The following is a 19,925-nucleotide window of genomic DNA, read 5'->3' as shown; positions in this document are numbered from 1 at the left end:
CATCTCCTGAAAAACAAATACTAAGCCATGTTGTTTTTGCAGATAGAAGAGGCAGATGATTGGCTCAGGCATGGAAACCCCTGGGAGAAGGCCCGCCCCGAGTTCATGCTGCCTGTGCACTTCTATGGAAGAGTGGAGCACACCGAAGCTGGGACCAAGTGGGTCGACACCCAGGTATTCTGAGCAAGGGTTCTCGTGCTGAGCATTGTGTAGAGGATGGCACAGGGTATGATGTGCATGTGGTGTTGAGTATAGGGTGTTGTATATAGAATAATAGAATATATTTTATTAAATAATCTGGTACTTCTTTTAGTGGAACCCACTCATTTTGGAGAAAAGAGATCTGAGGCCAAGAGAGAGGTGACTTCCCCAAGGTCAAATGACTCATTGCCAGGGTCATTTTGTCATCTGCTTTATCAGAGATTAATCAATTCTGCAATCCCAGCATGCTTAGCACTCCACTTTTAATAAAAAGTTGTTGAAACCAAGATTGAATAAATTTAAGTCTCATTCTTCATCCCACTGCCCTATGTACATTGACTTGTAAATTCTCAGGAGTAAATATTTTTAAATTGAAGTGTTATTCAAAGAACTACCAAAGTTCTTCCTCATTACGAAGTCAAGAAAAACAATGCAAAATATACCAAAATGCACTATTTTATTGTGTGCCAGATCATTTCTAGAAAAATAATGCTAGTGTCAATCCAAGTGTACTTAATTCTTGGATATGGATTTAGCCTGCCACTAAATTAGAGTATTACCTGCTGCTGAACCATTCACTTTTCATCTCATCCACTGGTGGTTTGTGCTTTGCTGTCCTCTTACTTCCTGTTAAAGAGCCGCTAAGAACTACTGAACTGCAACTTCTGGTCATCAGAGTCTCCACTTGAGATATTTGTTTAATAAATGTGGTCTTATGCCAGAAAAGATGTCTCATTGGCCATTCCTTAAAAGTTTAAAGAAAACAGTAAAGACCAAGAAAATGGTTTTGTTTTTGTTTTTGTTTTAATTTAGGGCTGCACCTGCTGCATAAGGAATTTCCCAGGCTAGGAGTCAAATTGGAGCTGCAGCTACTGACCTATACCACAGCCACAGCAATGCCAGATGAGCTGAGTCTGTGACCTACACCACGGCAACGCCAGATCCTTAACCCAATGAGCAGAGCCAGGGTTTGAACCCGCATCCTCATAGATACTAGTTGGGTTACTAGTTATCCTCATGGGTACTAGTTACTACTGAGCCACAATGGGAACTCTGAAAAATGTTAACCTTATATAGCAAAATCAGGAGTGAAATTCAGTATTGGGATGCTAAATCCAGCTGGTTTGTGGATTCATCTCCATAAATAAATGTTTCATTTTATCTTAGGAGAATCAAAACCCATGTTATAGATCACTTTTAAACTGATGATTTATTTTGTTAATCCATGCAAAGCTATTCACCATTCAGAAAAATAAGACTTTTTTTAAAAGTCTTTCGTATCTGAACTCTGAACGTGATTTATTTGGCATAGGAAATAATGGATTAGAAGCTAAAATAGGTCATTATATATAAAGATGTAAGGACTAAACTAATACAGTGATTTTAAGATAAGTTTACCTCTGTCCACTATCCCCCTTTATTTTGGTTAAACAATAGACCACAATCTAAGTTGCAGTTGATTACAAATACGATCAGGAGAGCTGCAAACAAGTCAAAGAATTCTCTCATTTTTTGTATTAACTAGCAAGTATTTGGTGTCTAAAACTTCCAGTGGCTTCTGATCTGCTTAAATGTATGCAGTTTACATGATCAATCCTGGAAGTATTCTGTTTACCCTGTAGGTCCTACTGATGACCTTATGATGACCTGATAATGTATTTACAGAACACCCCTAGACTTTTTCATAATATATTCAGAAATTCAATTAGAGAGAATGCGTTTTTCTGTGCCCACAAAGGCAAGTTTGTTGGGCAGATGTAATAAAGTGTGAGCCGACCCAATATGTGCAGAACTTTATGGGTTGATGCCATAGCCTGATCAGCCCCAGATTTCTAGCTAGTGAGGTCAAAGAGCATGAGGTCAGGTGTGGTATATGCCTGCTGTTATGGCTTCCAGTAAACTGAGCTATTTGTTTCATTCTTGTGTCAATTCAAGTCTTCTGGGAAGACAGCAGAAAGAATTAGAAATGCCTGTGGAGGAGTTCCCGTTGGGGCTCAGTGGTTTAAGAACCCAGCATAGTGTCTGTGAGGACACAGATTCCATCTCTGGTAGTGGGTTAAGGATCCGGTGTTGCCACAAGCTGCAACGTAGGTCGCAGATGCAGCTTGGATTCTGAGTTGCTGTGGCTGTGGCATAGGCTGGAGGCAGCTGCTGCTCTAATTCAACCCCTAGCCTGGGAGCTTCCATATAAGGCAAAAGACTTAGGAAGGAAGGAAGGGAGGGTGGGAGGAAGGAAGAAAGAAAGATACATAATAGGGTGCAAAAGGAGCAGGAGGAGGGAGGAAGTGCAGTGCAGGTGTGACACTTGTGCAGAGAAGGGGGAAGGATTCTGAGAAAGAGCCCAGGACTCTGAGCTAGTGCCCAGGCTGATGGGACATTGCCCCCAGGGGCATCCCAGCTCTCATGCTCCCACCACAATAGGAGCATCTCAGAGAAAGCATAGCCTCGGGGTCAACTTCCAGGTGACAACTTTTCCCTGAATGGACCTGAACCATGTGCTTCCCCAGCTGCCTCAATTATGCTTCAAGGGTCAGAAGGATGAGTTATGTTTGAACTCAGACCTTTATTTCCTAGTGAAAGACATTCAAATAAAGGTGATTTATTACTCTGTGGTCATGATGTTCATGAAAGCTTGACTGAATACATGTGATTGATTGATACACTCTGGGTTGTGCCAGCCATCCAGATTGTTCCAGTGGGAGGAGGACCTACTTGGCTCCTGAAACCCCCTCCAGCCCCGGGACCCTTGTCTTGGTTTAGGGATCACACACTTTGTGTTGGTGATGGAGCCAGGAACCAGATTCCTGCTGCTATTTCCCAGCTCTGTTCATCCTACACCAGTCCACATGGAGATCATAAGCAGCTGCTTTGGTTTCACCCCACAGGTGGTCCTGGCTCTGCCATATGACACCCCGGTGCCTGGGTATCTGAACAACACGGTCAACACCATGCGTCTCTGGTCTGCCCGGGCGCCCAATGACTTCAACCTCAGAGACTGTGAGTGCAACGTGGGTTCTCTCTCCTCGCAGGCGTCTTTAATTTTTTGTCCACTGGTTAAAACCAAATTCAGCTTGAGGGAAAAGCCCTGAGTTTCTGATCTGAACTCTTTAGTGACTAAGCATTTTATGGAGCTGATATAGAGGACATGTTGAAAGCAGTCCTTCAGTCTGGCCCTGTTAAACTCTCATGTGAATGACGGTATGCAGGGTTGCTGAAACCCTTTTAGATTTTTAGGAATTTTAGGAATCCCATGTGGTATTCAACAAGCACCAGGTGAAATCAAGGGGCTTCTGAAAACAGTGGCTGGTTTGTCTGTTTATTCACTTTTCTGTCGTTTCTCTCAGTTAATGTTGGAGACTACATTCAGGCCGTGCTGGACCGGAATCTGGCTGAGAACATCTCCCGGGTCCTCTATCCCAATGATAACGTGAGTGATCCAGCTTGCTTTCTCAGTGGAAGCAGAAGCAGCTTATTTCAGAAATGCCTATTCAGTAGCCCTAAAGCCAAACTTAATATTGATTTTTTTCCTTCTATGAGGACTAATCTCCAAATCTCTTCCCGAATGGTCTAGATTTCCCCTCCCACCCAAGTCAAGAAAACAAATTTATACAATTCATGAGATCAGATTTGGTGTTTTACCCTTGATTAGTGACCCCATCACTAATAGGGAGGCTCTGCTGTGTTATTTATATTTCAAAACAAAACCTGGATATAAAAGATGAGGTGTGAAGCACCTCTTCCTTTCCAAACAGGAATTTCGTCCATCAGCAGAAGTCCCTGGGGGTGTCCTGCCATCTGCTTCCCCTCACTGCTGGGGCTCTTCTGACCCTTTGCCCCCAGGTGAGGTGGGATCGTGGACCTCAGCGTAGACCCAGGAGCAGACACTTGTTTCTTATGCCATTTATTTGTCTCGTTAAACTTTTTCTTAGAGATGATTATTTCTCATTTTACACTAAAACTAGCTTAGTTTAAAAACAAAAACAAACAAAAAAAAACTTGTATCTGGATCTCAGATGACTGCTATGGATTCTTTTTTTTTTTTTGTCTTTTTGCTGCTATGGATTCTTAGTTTAAATATACTTAGCTCCAACTTCTTTATGGGTAAAGTTACTCTCTGGAATCTATAATGATTTAAAAAAGAAAAATCTCAGAAGCAACACTCTTCTCCACTAAGACGGCACAGAACAAGAATCTTGGGGACTAGGACATAAATGGTCCTAAAACCAGATGTCCACTTGGTGTTAAACTCCAACCTCCACACAGGATTAAGTGGATTTGCTGCAGTGTTTTAAGAGCTTAATGGCATATGTTATTTTTCCTTTGGGAGAAACAGTGTGACTTTAGTGCATCTCAGAGAAATGTGTAACCCAAAAGCAAAAAATTGTTTTATTTCATGGTGAATTAAAGTAAGAGTCTGTCCAAGTCTAGGGCTGTATAGCCTGGCTAACCCAGGCCAGCAGGATTGTTTAACTTTCCTGGAAAGGACTTGAAATTCATGTTCCTATCTTCATTAAGGACCAAACCTAACTTTATTTGGAAATAATCATCTGCAGCAATTGACAATGTATACTAAGTTAGCATGGGGTGAAAAGTTGAAGAAATTCACTGGGTTAAAAGTAGCTCTCAGGGTCATGCTTTGTTTTTTAGTGGAAGTTGATAAATCTTTTTTATACTAGAACTTCAAGAACAAACTCATTCCCTCTCCCCAACTTGGCCATACCTCAATTTATTAGTCTGCATACCAAGAATCTTGCCCTTGTTCTCATTCTGAAACTAGTAAGATGATTTTTCCCTGCTTAAAATTCTTGAAGGCTTCTGATCACCACTAAGGGAAGTATGGAATCTTAGCTGTATTACCTAAGTTCTTCACTGATACACTTATGAGTTCTCTGATGAATCCTCCATGATCTTGCCCTGCAGAAAGGTCCCAGCTATATAGGATTATTTATCCTGTTCTTTCTCACCTCCATGCCTTGCCCAGGGTGCCTCTATCAGCAGGGGATACTCTGGCCCTCTGTGCTCACCTGACAAATTCCTACTCATCTTTCAGGGCTCAGATGGAGAATTACCTGAGTACCCAGGTTCTCAAAGTACTGTGTATATACTTCAATAAACATAAAACATTTTTTAACTTTCATGTTTTATTTCAACCCTTGTTTATACATCTCTCTCTCCCTACTAGTCTGAAATTATTGACGTCAGTGATTATGTTTAATTAATAATTTTATTTCCAGGACATTAAAAATACTCTAAATCAGTGTTTAAAAATACTCAAACTTCATCATAGATGGAACCATATGCTTTTTTTTTTAGAATAATGATTTCACTATTTTTTTTTACCATGAAACATGCTATTAGAAAAAGAAATACAAACAATATTTAAAGAAGTAAAAAAATTCCAAATTCTGCCATCTATAAATTCTCATTGGTAATATCTGTCCAGACAGTTTCCTATTAATGGCTTTAAATTTTTAATTTGGTTTTTAAATTTTTATCAAAGTTTGTACATGCACATAATTTAAAGAAAACAGCAATCTTATGAGGCTTATTAAAAAAAATCACCATCTCCCATTTCCCACTTCCCTAAACCAACAACATCTTCTTGCTTTTAATGATTTTCTAGATATTTACCTCTGTTATTTCTAATAACATGCTAATACTACCGCTTCATGATTTTCCTCTTTTTACAATTGTTTTTGACTCCCCACCACTAATACCAGGAGAATACAGCTCAATTCCTCACATATACTTCCATCCCCACCACACAAATACATTTCCTATGCTCCAGCCTCTCAGCGTAATTACATGGTAATTTTTACTAGCTCTTCAATCAGTGTTACCTGATTGTGTCTGTATGTGTCATCAACTAATGATTATTTTTCCTTTCCTTAAAAACTACCCCCCCTACACCGGACTTAATAATTTTTTCATTTGTTTGCTCAGTTTTCTGAGTACTTTTCCCCAATTTATCCTACACTCTACCCCAGTTGCAGAGATTTCCTCTCACTATATTCAAACTCACTAGTTATTTTGTTGACTCTGGTTTTTGAAGTCTATTTTGGATCTCTCCTAGTTGGCTGCTCTGTTGTCATCTTAGGTTCTACTTTCCCCATCATTAGGAGCACCTCTGTGCACATATACCCTTTGGGATCATTTGTTTCCTGGATGCAACATCTTTCTCTTTTTTGTTTGCTCTCTTGTTTTGGTAGTGTACATGCTTGCCTTCCTGGGAAAAGAGTGCATGTGAGGTCAATTTTTTTGAGACCTTGTATGTTGGAAAATGTCTGCATTCTGACCTCACATTGCTGGTTTGCCTGCATACCAAAGACTCGAAGTTTTTTTTGTTTTTGTTTTGTTTAAATTTCCTAGTTTTTGGTGTTGCTGAAAAGTACAATGCAATTCAGATTCTTGATCTTTTTTTCAAATTCTGCTTCCCCCCCCCCTTTGAAAGCTTCTAGTCTCCCTCTTTACTCTCTTCCCTTTCCCAGCCAAGTATACCCAGAGTTTTGGGAGGTGTGCTTTGGTGTGAGTCTGTTTTCACTCACCATGCCCAGTCCCCTTTCAGTCTGAGAACACAGGACTGAGGCACACTGAGAAATGGCCTGGAATCACAGAACATCTTCAACTAGTTCTTTAGTCTTCTTACCTTTTTTCTTATATTTATCATCCCTTTGTCTTCTTGCTCAATTTTCTGGACCGTCATAAACTCTCTTTTCCAACCTTTCTATTGGGTTCTTCATTTAGGCTATCATATTTTAATTTCCAAGTAATCTTTTTTTCCCCTGGATATTTTCTTTTCTTTTTCTTTTTTCTTTCTTTCTTTTTTATATTTATTTATTTATTTATTTATTTATTTATTTATTTATTTATTTTTTAGGGCCACACCCACGGTATATGGAAGTTCTCAGGCTAGGGATCAAATCAGAGCTATAGCTTCTGGCCACAGCCACAGCCACAGCAACACCAGATCCAAGTATCATCTCTGACCTATACTGCAGCTCATGGCAACGCCAGATCCTTAACCCACTGAGCAAGGCCAGGGATTGAATCGAGGTCCTCATGGATACTAGTTCAGTTTGTTACCTCTGAGCCATAATGGGAACGCCTAGATATTTTCTTAAAGCATCTTATTTCTTGAATACAATATCTAATCTATCAAAGGTATTGATAGTATTCTTATAATATTCTCTTCTCTAATCTGTTTCTTTTAAGTTGGCTTTTGTCCGTTTATTATTTTGACGTCTTTTAGCAGGTTTCGTAAATGTCTAGTGATCCTTAGTTGCCCAATAAATTTAAGAAAGAGGTACTGACAAGCTTTGGGAGCTCTGTATACTTGGGTGAGATTCATCTATGTGGTTTCACTAACCTGTGACCTGCTGGAGCCACATTCTGGTGGAGCTCCTCATGTTCATGTCTTTAGGTCCTCCCTCCTGGGCCACTCAAATCTCCTAGAGAAGATGCTTGCAGTTTCTTTCCTGGTGGAATCAGCATTGGCTACCCATATTCTCAAAGTTGGTTGGGCAAAGAAGTATCAGCATTCAGTACATAATCTTCCCCTATTTTCTGTATGGGGTGGTACCCCTGCCTTCAACTACACAGGCAGCCCTCCAGTCCAAAGACCCTGTTTTACCACCTCCAGAGAATATACCTCCAACTTCTGCCTGAGTTGGCAAAGGAGACTGTTCAGCTTAGGGAACCGGAAATGAGGTCTAAGGCCAACTGCTTCTTAGGCTCTCAACTAACCTTTTCTCCCCCCTTCACCCCTACTTCTAAAGGCATTCAATACTGACAATTCCTGGGCCTTTTGAGAGCTTCTGTGTATATACTGGGCTGTTTCTTCTGCTCTTCTCCACTACCAGGTCAGGACTCAGCTTTCCTGGGTTTTCTGGTTCAATTACCATTTATCCATCTGTTTTTTCAGCTTCTAAGAAGTTATTGCTGTTGTCTTCTCTCCATTCCCTTCATCCTTCATCAGTATGACTTTTTACTGTTGTTTGAGTGGAATTTTAGGAGGCTAATGCTTGGCATTCAACCTTGCATTTTCCACCAGTTGTCCCATGGGCTTTAGCCTTAAAGTCCCCTGGGCAGGGGACACCAGCCACATTCTGGCCATGCCTAACAATGTGAGCTACTCTCACTCAGTCTCTCTGGCTTGAAGTTTTTTGAAGGGAAGGAGCTAAGATTGAAGCAGGAGTACTTTGTGGTGGCTGCTACCTTGCAAGATGTCATCCGACGTTTCAAAGCCTCCAAGTTTGGCTCCAGTGATAGTGCTGGAACTGCGTTTGATGCCTTCCCAGATCAGGCAAGTATTCAGTCTGTGAATGCAGGTGGGAACTGAGGGGATCATGACGTCTCATCAGATTTACTCCTCTGTCTCAGTGCTAAAAAAAAGTGGAGTTCCTGTCATGGCTCAGCAGTTAACAAGCCCAACAAGCAGCCATGCGGGTTCGATCCCTGGCTCTGCTCAGTGGGTTGAGGATCTGTCATTGCCGTGAGCTACAGTGTAGGTCTCAGATGCGGCTCAGATCCTGCTTTGCTGTGGCTGTGGTGTAGGTTGCAGCTCCAGCTCCAGTTGGACCCCTAGCCTGGGAACCTCCATATGCCATCGGTGTGGCCCAAAAAAAAAAAAAAAAAAAAAGACAAAAAAAGTTGAGTGTCTACATACCAAACAGAAACAGACTTAGAGACATAGAAAACAAACCAAAGAGGAGGGCAGGGGTAAGGGCAGGGAGATAAATTAGGAGTATGTATTTAACAGACATTGTTATACATAAAATAGAGAAGCAACAAGGATTTACTGTATAGTATAGGGAATTTATTCCATATGTTGTAATAATCTGTAATGGAAAATAATCTGAAAAAATATATCTATATATTTAAAATATATATATTTATATATATAAATATATGTGGGTTTTGGGGGGGCTTTTTTGTTTGTTTTTTGTCTTTTTGCCTTTTTTTTTTCTTAGGGCTGCACCCGTGGCATATGGAGGTTCCCAGGCTAGGGGTCTAATTGGAGCTGTAGCTACCAAGCCTATGCCAGAGCCGCAGCAACACCAGATCCAAGTATTGTCTGCGACCTACACCACAGCTCACAGCAACGCCGGATTCTTAACCCACTGAGCAAGGCCAGGGATCGAACCCACAACCTCATAGTTCTTAGTCAGATTCATTAACCACTGTGCCACGGGGAACTCCAAATATATGTATTTTTAACTGAATCACTATGCTCTACATTTGAAACTAACAATGCTTCATTTAAAAAAACAAGTTGAGTCGTAACTCAACTCTATACTTAAAGTGTTCCATAGAAAATGGACGTTTTGTTAAATGAGTGTATGAGGCATGAATGAGGACAAGAAGCCAGACCCAGGCTGTCTGTCACCTTCATGTTGCTCTCTATTCCTGCACAGGTTGCCATCCAGCTGAATGACACTCACCCTGCACTTGCCATCCCCGAGCTGATGAGGATTTTTGTGGATATTGAAAAATTGCCCTGGTCCAAGGTCTGGATAGTTTGGCTTCTTTTTCCGCTAATTAACCAGAATATCTGTAGTTCAGAGATTTTGCCACAGGCTCTTTTTACAGTTTTTCAAAATAAATTATTGTTGCTAACTTCCAATGATTAAATATAAACTTTGACCTGGTGCTGACATTTCTCAGTTCTTACTGCTTAACAGGAAGTAAGACTTAAGAAATTCCTACTGGGACACAGCTCAGAGGCTATTAATATAAATTAATAGGCTTATATCATGTTTACCATTTTTGTGTCAAAAAGGATTCTTAAACTCGCTAGCCTCAGAATACAGCTAATTGAAAGTGTCCCCATCAACTTTAAACATGCTCGGTACTTTCTCAGAACATTACTTAAGTTTTCTTCCCCAAATTTTATTTAATAAACAAAAGACAAGTTAGGGTAATAAAGAAGATTTGTCAGCATGCTGTCTTAAGTTTTATCAGCCAGTCTTACTGCTTTTTTTCCCCCAGAAAACATGTTGCCACTATCTGGACCATGCAGGAGCCTGTGGAATTGTGTCTAACTGTATATTCTGTTAGATAGAACTGTCCTGTTTGCAGTCGAGCGGGAGTTGAGGAAATGTTTGGCCTGTGGGAGGGGGGCACTTGTGGCAGCCTTTCCTGCAGGGAAGCAGCTGACCTCCCTCTTTCCTTCAGGCGTGGGGGATCACCCAGAAGACCTTTGCGTACACCAACCACACAGTGCTCCCAGAAGCCCTAGAGCGCTGGCCTGTAGAGCTGGTGGAGAAGTTGCTTCCTCGACATTTGCAGATCATCTATGAGATAAATCAGAAGCATTTAGATGTAAGTCATTCTGAGAGATTCATAATCCCTTTTGAGAAGGAGGTCTTGAGATGTTAAGAATGGTGACAGTCTTCCCTTTTACCAAACTCTAGGCTCAGACATCTTTCAGTCATTAATAATCAAAAGCACTCAAGTCTGGATGGGGCTCTATTAAAGATGTCTTTTCGAAAATACTAAAGTAGAGGGATAGTGTCTCCCTAGAGCTAACCCAACTCCTCTCTGTGAGGTGAAGCTTTATAGCCAATTTCTCAAAGATTTTGCTTGGGAAGTGAATGACATTATCCCAGGGTTGCCATACACCTGAGGGACCAGTAAGGCCTTTCTCTTCCTTTGCCTAGAAAATTGCTGCCTTGTTTCCTAAAGATGTCGACCGTCTGAGAAGGATGTCTCTGATAGAAGAGGAAGGAGGCAAAAGGATCAACATGGCCCATCTCTGCATCGTGGGCTCCCATGCTGTGAATGGCGTGGCTAAAATTCACTCAGACATCGTGAAGACCCAAGTGTGAGCCTCCATTCCTGTGGTAGTGGGGCTCCCATTACCTTCATTAACAAAACGGTGCTGGTGACCGCAGGGCTGCATTTGGAGATGAGGAAAGGCCCCATTAAACTATTTAAAAGTATTTTCTTCCGTACAGAAAACAAAACAAACAAACAAAAAAACCCTCTCTAAAGAGACAAAAACGCCTTCCTCTCTGAACTATCCTAATTCTAGACTAGGAATTCTCCCTCCTGCAAAAAAGAGGTGATTAGATTTGGATATTTTTCTTGTGATTATCTTGAATTGCAAATGGATTTCTATTTAGAATGACAGCTATAACTGCCCTCAGCCCCTCCTCCATTTTTATTTAATCTTGCTAAGCCTACACTTAGCTCCTTGAACTTCATCCAGCATGTAGGACACTTGCTGTACCAGCCAAGTTTAGTGATATGTCTCTTCCGTCTCCAGATTCAAGGACTTCAGTGAGCTAGAACCAGACAAGTTTCAGAACAAAACTAATGGGATCACTCCAAGGCGCTGGCTCTTACTCTGCAACCCCGGGCTGGCAGAATTAATAGCAGAGGTAACTGGGAAGTGCCGAGGGGAAGGGGGGCCTGATGAAATGAATGCAAGAGGCTGAGAGAGCACTTATAATTGGCAAATTCAGTCTGTGCCAGGGTGGGCCTCATCTGTGAGTGACTTGTGCAGCCCCACAGGGCTCCACCCCTGCTTTCATTCTCCTCTGTAGCCAATCGTGAAATTCTCCATTTCAGAAAAAGAGCCCTCACACTGTGTGGCTGGTCCTGGGGGAACTCATATGACACACACAGAAGATGGTACCTTTAGTTAGTAAAAGAGGATAACAATGGTCATATAAATAACTAGCTGAACTGGGGGTGGGGATGGGGTTGTCACCCTTTTTAGGTAGCTTTCCTGTTTTTAACCCTTGATGCCACTGAAACTATGGGTAAGGTACTAGCAAAGTGTTTTTCCCATAGAGCATTTCTAGCATCTTCTGTGAGTGAAACCATTTTGTGGGCTGTGGAATAGTGTAAGGTGAGTTTAAGGTGCTTGCAACCACTTGCCACAGACGGACAGAAACTGCTCATGTGGGCAGGATGGCCTTCCCTGATTAAAGTCATCTTTTCCTTCAAACCGAAAGAAAATCGGGGAGGACTACGTGAAGGACCTGAGCCAGCTGACCAAGCTACACCACTTCCTGGGCGACGATGTCTTCCTCCGAGAGATTTCCAACGTGAAGCAGGTGAGGCTTCCTGGTGTGGGTTCTTTCTCCACACTTGTTTGGAGGATTTATGCTCCAGTGTTTACATACAGACCACCCTGCCGGTGCTTTTAAGTCCAAAGGGCTCTGGACCCGTTCACTGTCTCTCAACAGGAGAACAAGCTGAAATTTTCTCAGTTCCTGGAGAAGGAGTACAAAGTGAAGATCAACCCAGCCTCCATGTTTGATGTGCAGGTGAAGAGGATCCATGAGTACAAGCGGCAGCTCATGAACTGCCTGCACGTGATCACCATGTACAACCGTGAGTCAGCTCCACGGCCACCCACCAGCCTCCCCCACACACCGGCAGTGGAAGCTGCACTTCCGGTGCAAGCCTCATCACCCAGCCATCGATCGTCCTCTGTTTCATCCATTTTTTCCATCCTTTCCAGGCATTAAGAAAGACCCGAAGAAGTTGTTTGTGCCCAGAACAGTTATAATCGGTGGCAAAGTAAGTTGATCCTCTTCCCTGGGGATGTGGAGTCTCTTGTCTCTTGCCTTGTCTCTACTTCATCATGCCTGCTTTCTGTCCCGGGTTCCCCAAGGCTGCCCCAGGATATCATATGGCCAAACTGATCATAAAGCTGATCACTTCAGTGGCAGAGGTGGTGAACAATGACCCCGTCGTTGGAAGCAAGCTGAAAGTCATCTTCCTGGAGAACTACAGAGTGTCTCTTGCTGAAAAAGGTAGTGCCATCCTCATAAACCATGTGGGGCCAGAGCAGGATCTGGAGATTATAGGAAAATGGAGCAGCCGAGCTCAGAGGGTGGTAATTTAGGATAGAAGGCATCACTCTTAAGCAGAATAAGCCCCTAAACTAAGAACATTTAATGTGACCCAGCTGCCAAAAGATTGCTATCCCTGGAGACAGTATCACAGATTTCACTTGCAAGCACATTTTCCTCCCAGTTGGACAGATCTGAGTGCTGGAGGAGGTGGCCCTGAGGTTTTGGTAAAGTACAGTTTGTGCTCTTCTACAAAAGGAAAAAAAAAGGAGCCTCAGTTCCCAAGCCCAGTTTTGCAATAGAACACCAATTCCCCAGACCCCAGATATACCTCTGGTCACTCATGGAAGGAAAGACTGTTGTCATTTGTTCATGTAGCAACAGAAAATGAGGGCACATGTCAGGCTGCCAAAGCCCAGGGTTTATATGTGCCTCAGATGGGCACTCTGGCCAGCAGGGAGTGCCCCAGACTGGCCAGAAGCCAGCATCCGAGTCTCTTCCACTGGGACCTTTGCTTATTTGCATCATAAAGCACCATCCACATGCAAATGGAAACTAATTGAAAAGGGACCTTTCTCTTTTGGAGTTATTTTTGGGTCCTCTGATGTTACAGCTAAGAACTGTCTACAAAAAGAAAAAAGCCAGATTCTTACAGATGCAAATGAAGATATTCCTAATCCACAAATAAGCTTTCAGAATAAAACTGAGAATCGGTCCTATGCTTTGTAAGATGGGGTAGAGATGGGGGAGGGGTGCAGGGAGCAGCATGAATTTTTGTGAAAATCAGGCTGAAGGGTCAGAGGCTGAGCATCTGGCCGGAGCACACCTCAGTTCCCTGTGGCTTATTTCCCTGCAATGAAGGTGGAAGGAGGGTGCTAAGAAGTGGAAGGAATGACACAATTCAGTTTCCTCAGACTGCAAAAGAGGGGTCAGGAGAGATTCCAAATTTTAAGGATCAAGAAAGAGAAATTTAAATATATTTTATAAAGATACAAAATAGAAAAAATAAAAATACAACCATGACAAAAACGAAAAGGAAGAAGGGGGAGAAGAGAAATGTAGTGAAGAGGAAAAATTAATCAGCTGATCTAAGAAAGAAATGGAAATTTTTATTTGAGCCAAATTGGGGATTTTAACTCAGGAACAACATCTCAGAAAGTTCTGAGAACTGATCCACCCATTAGAAGTCAAAGCACAGTTATGTAAGTTTTTTGAGACAGAGTGCTCTATGTTAAATGCTGTATTACTGAAAGTTTACACAATCCAGATCTGCAGGTACAAAGTGGTGGATCATTACAAGATGAAAAAGGAATGTTATCCTTTAAGAAGTTACCTTGTTGGCACTAGGAGAAATGTTGCTTTTTATGTTTAAGCAGATATTTCTGCCAATGAGGAGGTTTGGTCGATGTATGATGCGGATGCACAATAGAGGGGAGAGTGGAGGCCAAAGGGCAGAGAAAATTTTTAATGTTTGAATTGTTTTTATCCTGCCTTCAAAATTGAATTATTCAGGTAGTGTCACCTTTTATAGCAGAGAGTCGGTAGATGCAAAGTATTGTATAAGCATATAGCTATTTGGCATTGTGGCTATAATCACAAAGATAGCACATCAGACATGGGCAAAAGCGATTGCTGGAGTCAAAGCAAGAGTGCGATCTGGCCTTCTACACCATTTGAATGTTCATCTTGATGTACATCTATTACTTTAATGATAAAAAAACAGGCCAGCTAGATGAATGCTCAGATAGCATCCAAGCCAATCCAGGGAGATGGAATCACTAATTCCAGCATGCCTTGCTTGCAGTCATTCCTGCCACAGATCTGTCGGAGCAGATTTCCACTGCAGGCACTGAAGCCTCAGGGACAGGCAATATGAAGTTCATGCTGAATGGGGCCCTGACCATCGGGACGATGGATGGGGCCAACGTGGAAATGGCTGAGGAAGCTGGGGAAGAGAACCTGTTCATCTTTGGCATGAGAGTAGAGGATGTGGCTGCCTTAGACAAGAAAGGGTAAGTGAACAGTCCTGCTTATTGGGTGGGTTTCATCCCCAGGACTGTGTCTGCCCACCCCAGTGTCCCATTGAGGCAGGTCACATGAGATGTGGCAACTGAACATCTCCCATGAGTTGGGGGTACCTCTTGACAAAGATTAGTCATTACACCCAGCAAGTGAAATTAAAAGGGATTTGAGCACAAGTTTGTGGGGTCATTGCTGTTTGTCATTGATAACAATGGCTGGAGCCATGGCAGAGCTGGCTTCATGAGCTATTCACTTCTCCACATTTGAGATTTTTACTATGATCAAAAAACCGAACTGTGTGGCTCAGTGGGTTAAGAATCCGACTAGTATCCATGAGGATGCAGGTTTGATCCCTGGCCTCACTCAGAGGATTAAGGATCCAGCGTTGCCGTGAGCCGTGGAGTAGGCTGCAGACATGGCTTGGATCCTGAGTTGCTATGGCTGTGGCATAGCCTGGCAGCTGCAGCTGTGATTCAACCCCTAGCCTGGGAACTTTCATGTGCCACAGGTGTGGCCCTAAAAAAAATTTTTTTTTAATTGAACTGGTGTGTAGTTGGAGGTTTTTGCCACTAATTAAAACCATCTAGTGTTCCTTTAAGATCTCAAAGAGACAGACTAAAATGTGGTAGAGCATAGGTCTGATCATATAGAAACACTCAAAATACTTGTTACACTTAATATCTAGATAGGTTTAATAAACTGGATTCAAATAAGAAATAGAGTGCCACCCAAAGGGACCACAGGAATCACAAACTTTGGAGGGTGTTGATATGCTTCCCAATCCTTAGAAGTAAATTTTCACTAAGTAGCAACAAATTTGGGGATCTGTGGACCTAAAAAGCAACTGTGGAGTTGGTGTTGTGGTGCAGCGGAAACAAATCCAACTAGGAACCATGATGTTGCAGGTTGAATCCCTGGCCTCACTCTAGGTTAAGGATCTGGTGTTGCCGTGAGCTGTGGTGTAAATCTCAGACGCAGCTCGGATCCTCTGTGGCTGTGGCTGTGGCTGTGGTGTAGGGTGGCAGCTGTAGCTCCAATTCGACCCCTAGCCTGGGAACCTCCTTATGCCGTGGGTGTGGCCCTAAAATGCAAAAAAAAAAAAAAAAAAGCAGCCTGCTTAGAGCCATAAAGTCTGCTTTGAAATGAATCAGTGTACCTTACTAGATCAGACTATTGCTCTGTGACTAGAATTTTTATTATCTACTGTCTTTTAGTGTCCTTGATTAGTCAAATTAGTCAGGGAAGAAATTTCAGGATCTGGTTAAATATTCTTTTTTTTTTTTTTTTAATGGCCACACCCATGGTATATGGAAGTTCCCTGGCCAGGGACTAAATCAGAGCCACAGTTGCAACCCATACCAGATCCTTTAACCCACTGCACTGGGCTAGGGATTGAACCCACGCCTCTGCAATAACCTGAGCCCCTGTAGTCAGATTCTTAACCCAAGGCACCACAGTGGGAACTCCTGGTTAAATATTCTTTATGCCCCTGTTGAACTCTATAATGACTTCTATAAATGCCAGAATTTCTGAATGCATTTTTCAAGGGTAATGTAGTATCTGTATGTTGTTAATCACAAACACTAACCAGACTTTCCCTTACCATCTCCACCCCCACCCACAGGTATAATGCAAAAGAATATTATGAGGCACTTCCAGAGTTAAAGCTGGCCATTGATCAAATTGACAAGGGCTTCTTTTCTCCCAAGCAGCCTGACCTCTTCAAAGACTTAGTCAACATGCTATTTCATCATGACAGGTGAGTTCCCACAAAATGGTGCTCTTTGGACCATGGAAAGGGGATGTGAAGATCTTAAACCAACTGTAACACAACCATGTAGATTAGCATAGATTTGTAATATGATAAGCTAACCTCGCCTTAGAAAGAAAAATTAGGTATTCTTTTTTTAACCATTTATTTCCTTTTTATAGAAGTATAGTTGATATACAGAAAAATTAGATAGTCTCCATTAACAATGGTAGGAAGATTTAAAAATAAGACCCACAAATCTGGTATTCTTTTTCTCCTTCCATTGGTGTACCCAGCTTTTAAATGCATCCTGCAGCCATGTGAATGATAACATTCTTACATGTGGGAAGAATCATAGAAAGGTTGAGGGCTGGTTGAAACCCTTGTGAATTGAAGTATCAGTTTGGTAAGCAAGCCATGCTGACATTAAGCAAGAGAATTTTAAATGGAATCTTAGCATGCATCTGTTAATGAAGCTTTTTGTTTTTGTTTTTCCTTCCAATGACAAAAACAGGTTTAAAGTCTTTGCAGATTATGAAGCCTATGTCAAGTGTCAAGAAAAAGTCAGTCAGCTGTATATGGTGAGTACACTGCTGAGACCTACAAAGGAAACCAGTCTACTACCTTTGATTAAAACTTTCATTTCTTTTTATTAAATCTAAATAACAGGGCCCCAGTAACCAATCAAAAAAATGAGGCAGCTCTTCAGGTTTTTCAGATCAAAACTTGACTTTTCCAAAACTCAGGCACAGTTTGGGATTTTCTTTTTTCTTTCTTTTTTTTTTTTTTTTAGGCCTCACCCGTGGCATACAGAGGTTCCCAGGCTAGGGGTCGAATGAAGCTACAGTTGCCGGCCTATGCCGCAGCAACTCGGGATCCAAGCCGAGTCTGCAGCCTACACCACAGCCCACTGCAATGATCCTTAACCCACATAGTGAGGCCAGGGGTTGAACCTGCATCCTCATGGATGCTAGTTTCCGCTGAGTCACAACAGGAACTCCGTAGGTTGGGATTTGACATTTCAGTAGAAGTTCTTTGTTTTTTAATATCCAAGTAAAAAGTCACAAATAATTCAATATTTATTGAGTACCAAACATGTAGTAGGCATGTCCTGGAAACTAAGAAACTAAATTAAACACTCATTTTACTCACTCATTTAGGGATTTGTTAAGGACTGAGCCACAACGGGAATGCCACAAAGACAGCTTTTTCAAAGTACAAATGCCCTCCTCTGAGAGCTTGTGCCCCAATAGTGGGTGGGATCACCATCAGTGTTAGAATCTGCTAAAATGATTGGAAGACTGAGCCTTAGTTTATTGGGAAAGCACCCCCACCCCCAGTCTTTGAAACTTGCAAAGTTAGTAGCTCTCTTGGACCACCCATGGAGTGGGGCTATATGAATAGAAATTAAATTTATAAAAAGAGGGGAGGTTTCGTATATGAATTTAAAAAAAAAAAAAAAAGAAAAAAAAAAAAAGGAACGGGAGTTCCCATCGTGCCACAGTGGAAACAAATCCGACTAGGAACCATGAGGTTGTGGGTTCAATCCCTGGCCTTGCTCAGTGGGTTAAGGATCTGGTGTTGTTGTGAGCTGTGGTGTAGGCCGCAGACTTGGCTCGGATCCCAAGTTACTGTGGCTGTGGTGAAGGCTGTAGCTCCGATTGGACCTGAGAACCTCCATATGCCGTGGGTGGGGCCCTTGAAAAAAAAAACAAAAAAGAATGAGGTGTTCCCGTTATGGAAACAAATCTGACTGGTATCCATGAGGATGCAGGTTCGATCCCTGGCTTCTCTCAGTGGGTCGGGAATCCAGCGTTGCCCTGAGTTGTGGTATATGTTGCAGATGTGCCTTGGATCCCATGTTGATGTGGTTGTAGTGTAGGCCAGCTGCTACAGCTCCAATTCGACCCCTAGCCTGGGAACTTTCATGTGCCACAGGTTCGGCCCTAAAAAGCACAAAAAAAAGAAAGAAAAAGGAATGAAATAAGAAAGACTATATACTTTACTTAAACAATAAATAAATAAATAAATAAGAAAAAGGCCCAGAGCCATGTGAGTAGTCCCGCATATGCAAAGTAATACATCTTCACCAAATGGCCCAGGCCTCTCTGTACATTTAATAAATATATGGAAAGGTAATCATCTCACTTTTACTGAACTGCAGACACCACGGATGAATAGATACAGGGGGAGGCTGGCCCTGTACCAAGACTCCAACATGGTCTTCTAGAGGTAGATGCCCTTGCCCACACAGTTCCCATTTTTGCTCTCCAACTAGAAAGCTATTATGTAGCAGAATAGTGGGAATCCATAGAGTCTCCACCTCCTGCCCTTTGGCCACCTTAGTAACTACTTCCAACAGAAACGCCCTTCATTAACATTTCTTTCTATTCCTTTCCCAAAGCCAGGTGACAAGGTGGTTCCTACAGTCATCCCAGCTATGCTATTGGGGTTTTATTCATTTATTTTTGGCTACACCTGTGGCATGCAAAATTTTGTGGGCCAGGGATCAAACCTGCACCATAGCAGTGACAATGCCATCTTTAACCGCCAGGCTACCAGGGAACTCCCCACTGGATTTTTAAAATAAGATCATTGAAGGCCCTTGCTGCTCTACAGCATATCCAGTGACCTAGAAATGCATATAAACCAGAGTTTTATATACTTCCCAAGGGGAGGCAGTGCTCAAGTTAAGTGGCATGGCTCACTTCCTGCTTCCTGAACACTGGAGAGAGCAGCCAGGTACAGCCTCCAGGAATTAAAACGGCCCCCTCTATTTCTTTCCTATTGATCTCCAACCATGCTTTTAGGTAGAAAGGCTGTGGAAGAAAACAAATAGAGCAGGAAAGGAAATTGTGAACAAGGGCAATCACAATTGTGAATGTGGGTTTTACACAATGGTCCCTTCTATTAAAATGATGGCCTGAATCCAAAGGATGCCCACCTAGAGGCACAGCATTCTGTTCCATCTTTCTTGTTCATTAGTGCAAACTGCAGCTTTTAGTCTTAACAATAATTGTATTGTGGAGGCTTGGAAAACATGTTTGGTTGAGAAGTCTAGTCATTATCCTTTAATAAAAGGAAGCTTTTATTCTCTCCTTATTTTATAAGTTTCCAAAGTCTGAATAAACTAACTGCAGACTCTG

General features: G+C 42.1%; 1 protein-coding gene across 1 annotated transcript in view; it reads left to right on the top strand.

Annotated features, from left to right (window-relative positions):
- Positions 1 to 19,925, top strand: part of PYGL (glycogen phosphorylase L) — a 58,276-nt gene that overhangs the window by 21,605 nt on the left and 16,746 nt on the right. Inside the window, 15 exon segments of the mRNA NM_001123172.1 lie at positions 43 to 174; positions 3,087 to 3,198; positions 3,546 to 3,628; positions 8,360 to 8,503; positions 9,615 to 9,707; positions 10,375 to 10,521; positions 10,860 to 11,023; positions 11,468 to 11,582; positions 12,162 to 12,263; positions 12,396 to 12,543; positions 12,674 to 12,732; positions 12,827 to 12,968; positions 14,812 to 15,019; positions 16,654 to 16,788; positions 17,294 to 17,360. Coding sequence (NP_001116644.1) covers positions 43 to 174; positions 3,087 to 3,198; positions 3,546 to 3,628; positions 8,360 to 8,503; positions 9,615 to 9,707; positions 10,375 to 10,521; positions 10,860 to 11,023; positions 11,468 to 11,582; positions 12,162 to 12,263; positions 12,396 to 12,543; positions 12,674 to 12,732; positions 12,827 to 12,968; positions 14,812 to 15,019; positions 16,654 to 16,788; positions 17,294 to 17,360 — 1,851 coding nt within the window.

The sequence above is a fragment of the Sus scrofa genome, chromosome 1 (assembly GCF_000003025.6).
Source record: "Sus scrofa isolate TJ Tabasco breed Duroc chromosome 1, Sscrofa11.1, whole genome shotgun sequence".
Classification (NCBI taxonomy): domain Eukaryota; kingdom Metazoa; phylum Chordata; class Mammalia; order Artiodactyla; family Suidae; genus Sus; species Sus scrofa.
This window is presented reverse-complemented; position numbering and strand designations above follow the sequence as displayed.